Source organism: Corvus brachyrhynchos, unplaced genomic scaffold (assembly GCF_000691975.1).
Source record: "Corvus brachyrhynchos isolate BGI_N302 unplaced genomic scaffold, ASM69197v1 scaffold200, whole genome shotgun sequence".
NCBI lineage: Eukaryota > Metazoa > Chordata > Aves > Passeriformes > Corvidae > Corvus > Corvus brachyrhynchos.
Window position 1 is genome coordinate 4,564,100 of NW_008236184.1, and position 3,239 is coordinate 4,567,338.

At 64.7% G+C, this 3,239-nt stretch overlaps 1 protein-coding gene across 1 annotated transcript; it reads left to right on the forward strand.

Moving 5' to 3' along the window:
- Positions 1-16: 16 nt before the first annotated feature.
- Positions 17-1,416, forward strand: LOC108447669 (mesoderm posterior protein 2-like). The gene is made up of 2 exons (XM_017738357.1): positions 17-617; positions 1,008-1,416. The coding sequence occupies exons 1-2, from the start codon at positions 138-140 to the stop codon at positions 1,068-1,070; spliced, it is 543 nt and encodes a 180-aa protein (XP_017593846.1). The 5' UTR covers positions 17-137; the 3' UTR covers positions 1,071-1,416.
- The last annotated feature ends 1,823 nt before the right edge of the window (positions 1,417-3,239 follow it).

Here is a 3,239-nt window from a genome sequence, read left to right on the forward strand (position 1 = left end):
CCCCCCGGGTGGGCCCGGCCCGGGGGGCCCCCGCCCCCCGACACTGTCCCCTCTGCCCCCGGGGCCTGGGGTGCTGCCAGGACACGGAGCCCCGTGATGCTTCGCCCCCCGGCACTGCGGGTTGGGGGTCACCTCCCATGGCGAGGACCCCCCCGGAGCTGCACGGGGCTCCCGGCATGGGGACGGGTGCCTGGGGGTCACCTCTCTGCAGCCCTGCTGTGGGCACTCCCCCGGAGGTGCTTGGGGGTCCGGAGATGGGGCTAGGGACCTGGGGGTCACCCCCCTACACCCCTGCTGCAGGGATCCCCCCAGATGTACTTGGGGGTCCGAACATCAGGATGGAGACCTGGGGGTCTTCCCCCTACATTCCTGCAACCGGGACCCCTCCAGAGGTGCTTGAGGTTTCCAACATCGAGACGGAGACCTGGCAGCCACCCCCCTACATCCCTGCAGTGGGGACCTCCTCAGAGATGAACAAGGCTATCACCTCCTCTGCGTCCCCCTGGCTGACCCCTCCCCACTGTGCAGGGGCTGGGGCCCCCCCGGATCTCCCTGGTGATGTCCTGGACATGGGGCTGGTGCTGTCAGAGTTCGTGGGCACAGGGACAGTCACCCAGGTACGTGCTGGTGGGGACTGGGCTGACTCTCAGCATGGGGCTGGCATGGGGCAGGGATCAACCCCTCTTGGGGCGGCCTCAGTGTCCTCTTGGTGTGGGGCAGTGCAGGAACTGGTTTTGGGGTAACAACAATCTTGTCGGGGTTAGGGAATGGAGAGGTGAGCCCTGCTCCATGCAGGGGGTGAGGTGGGTACCCTAGCCTGCCCCATCCTTCCTGGTGCTTCCCTCCCACGGGAAGGAGGGATCCCACTAGTGGGGACAGAATGGAGTCCGTTGTCCTGCTTCTCCCTGCCCAGGAGCCCTTCCAGGGTGTAGGCTGTCACTTCCATGTCCCCACCCCCATCTGGACCTCTGTCTGGCTGCTCACCCCTCTCCCTGTCGGCTCCCCAGGATCTCTCTGCGGACCTGCTTTCACTTCTGGAAGCTCTGTTCCCACCACAGCCCCGGCACTGACCCAGATGAGTCCCCGGGCCTGGAGCACCCACTGCCCCACGATGCCTGTCCGGACCCCTGCAGCCTGGGGACACGTGCAGCCCTTGGGATGGCTGCAGGAACAAGCTGCCCCATCTGTCGGAGCCTGGAGCCGTGCTGGACGCGCCGGGTGGCAGCGGCTGCATGTGAATAAACCCTTGTGCCCTCTATGTGTGTCTGTGTGGCTGTTCCCAGGACCTGGGCACGGGATGGGCTTTGGCATGCCTAGGGCCTGGTGTGTATGGGGTCCTATGTGCCCAAGGTCTCCTTGCTGGGCTCCAGGGCTGGGGGCTGTGGGGCAGCCAGGCACCATCTGGGAGAGCAACTTGGGGATGGGCGGCTGCATGTGAATAAACCCTTGTGCCCTCTCTGTGTGTCTGTGTGGCTGTTCCCAGGACCTGGGCACGGGATGGGCTTTGGCATGCCTAGGGCCTGGTGTGTATGGGGTCCTATGTGCCCAAGGTCTCCTTGCTGGGCTCCAGGGCTGGGGGCTGTGGGGCAGCCAGGCACCATCTGGGAGAGCAACTTGGGGATGTATCAAGAGAGACAGTCCCCTTGCCCTGGGGCCTGATCTCCAGCCAGGAAGGGGTGAGGATCCCCAGCACCCTCCAGATCCAGCCTTCCCACTTGGCAGTTCTGGGCCTGTGGGAGCTCCCCAGTGCAGAGTGAAATGGCTAGATTTGGGGTCCAGCTCAGTGTGGGGATGGGGCTGAGCCCACAGGCTGCAAGGAGCAGAGTGTGAGTGGCTGTGATGGGGACCCTATGTCCCCAGCCCCCTTGGTGGCTCCCTGAAGTCTGGGGTCCCCATTAGCAGGAGGGTGTTGGGACCTGGCAGCCATGTGCTAATGTGTCAGGGGAGTATCTCTCCAGCTCTGGGGTCTGGGGTGAAGGGTGGGGGGTTAATGAACCCCGTGGAGTGTGAAAGGACTCTCTAATGAGGTTAATTCCCTCTGCTGGGGTGGAGGAGGGGGGTGACAGAAGGGGACACAAGCCTTTGAGGTGTAAAGCAGCCCACTGCCCTGCCCTCTCCTAGGCTGCAGCCCCTGCTCTCCAGCCAGGGCTGAAGGGACCCGGGCATGTGCTCCAGCCATGGGGACACTGCCACGGGGATGACAACGGTCTGGGAGAGCCGCTGGCAGTCGCAGGGCTGGGAGGAAGGACCTGTGGATCTCTGGGGCCCCCAAATGGTGCACCTCAATGAGAGGAGCCCCAGTGTGCCCTGATACCTGGTCCTGGCAGCAGCAGTGCCAGACCTGGGGGGCATTGGCAGCACCCCCTGGGCTGGGGGACTCCCTCCCACAGACGTGGGGCACGTCCCATGGTCCATTCCTGTGTGTGAGCACCACGCACACTTACGTGTGCGTCCATGTGCTGTGGGTGGCAGGGGAAGGACCGTGCTGTTCCAAGCTGCTGGCTACGTCAAGGACCATTCAGAGCTGCCAAGGGCGCCCACGCCACAGCATCTGCAGCAGCAGCTGCAGGGGCTGCCCCTGCCCCGGTACCTGCCCCGCTCCCTGCTACACTCCCCCTCGTGCCCCAGAGCAGATGCAGAAGCCCTCAGCATAGAGCCCTGGCACTGTGTGAGCATCGGCCCTACCATGGCCCGGCTGGGGAAAGCTGGGCAGGACACCCTGGATGCAGGTGAGATGGGGGGAATGGGGTGTCATTGTTGGGCTGGGGGAGTCACCGTCGCAGGCAAGATCATGAGGGATACTCTGGGCATGGAGAGGGGCACGGCAGTAATGGCCTGAGGTGGGTGGCGTGTTGGGGTCAGCTGCCAATGTCTTCCTCTGTCCTGCTTGGCACCGGGGACCCCCATAGCTCTGCAGACATGGAGGGGCTCTGGGGGGTCTGGGGTAGCAGCAGGATGCAGCGAGCAGGCAAAGATGGAATGCAGGGAAGTGAGCTCAGAAATGTGATGCCGGCACTGTGGCCCTGGGCAGGGGGCTCTAGGGGAAAGGACCCACAATGCTGAGTGTGGCCTGCCACACCCAGAGCTCCCACCTGAGGGTTGCCACTGCCCCTTTGCCTGTTGTGGCAGGTAGGGGCCATCCAGACCCAGGCCCTGCAGTGGGAAACACCAGTGGGGAGCCCCCCAGCGTCACCCCCCCCGAGTGGGGCTGCGCCTGGAGCCCCCCCAATGAGACCGGC

Coding starts and splice junctions, on each gene's coding strand:
- LOC108447669 (XM_017738357.1), top strand. CDS start 138: ATGGCGAGGACCCCCCCGGAGCTGCACGGGGCTCCCGGCATGGGGACG. Junction 618..1,007: donor GCACAGGGACAGTCACCCAG/GTACGTGCTGGT, acceptor TCGGCTCCCCAG/GATCTCTCTGCGGACCTGCT.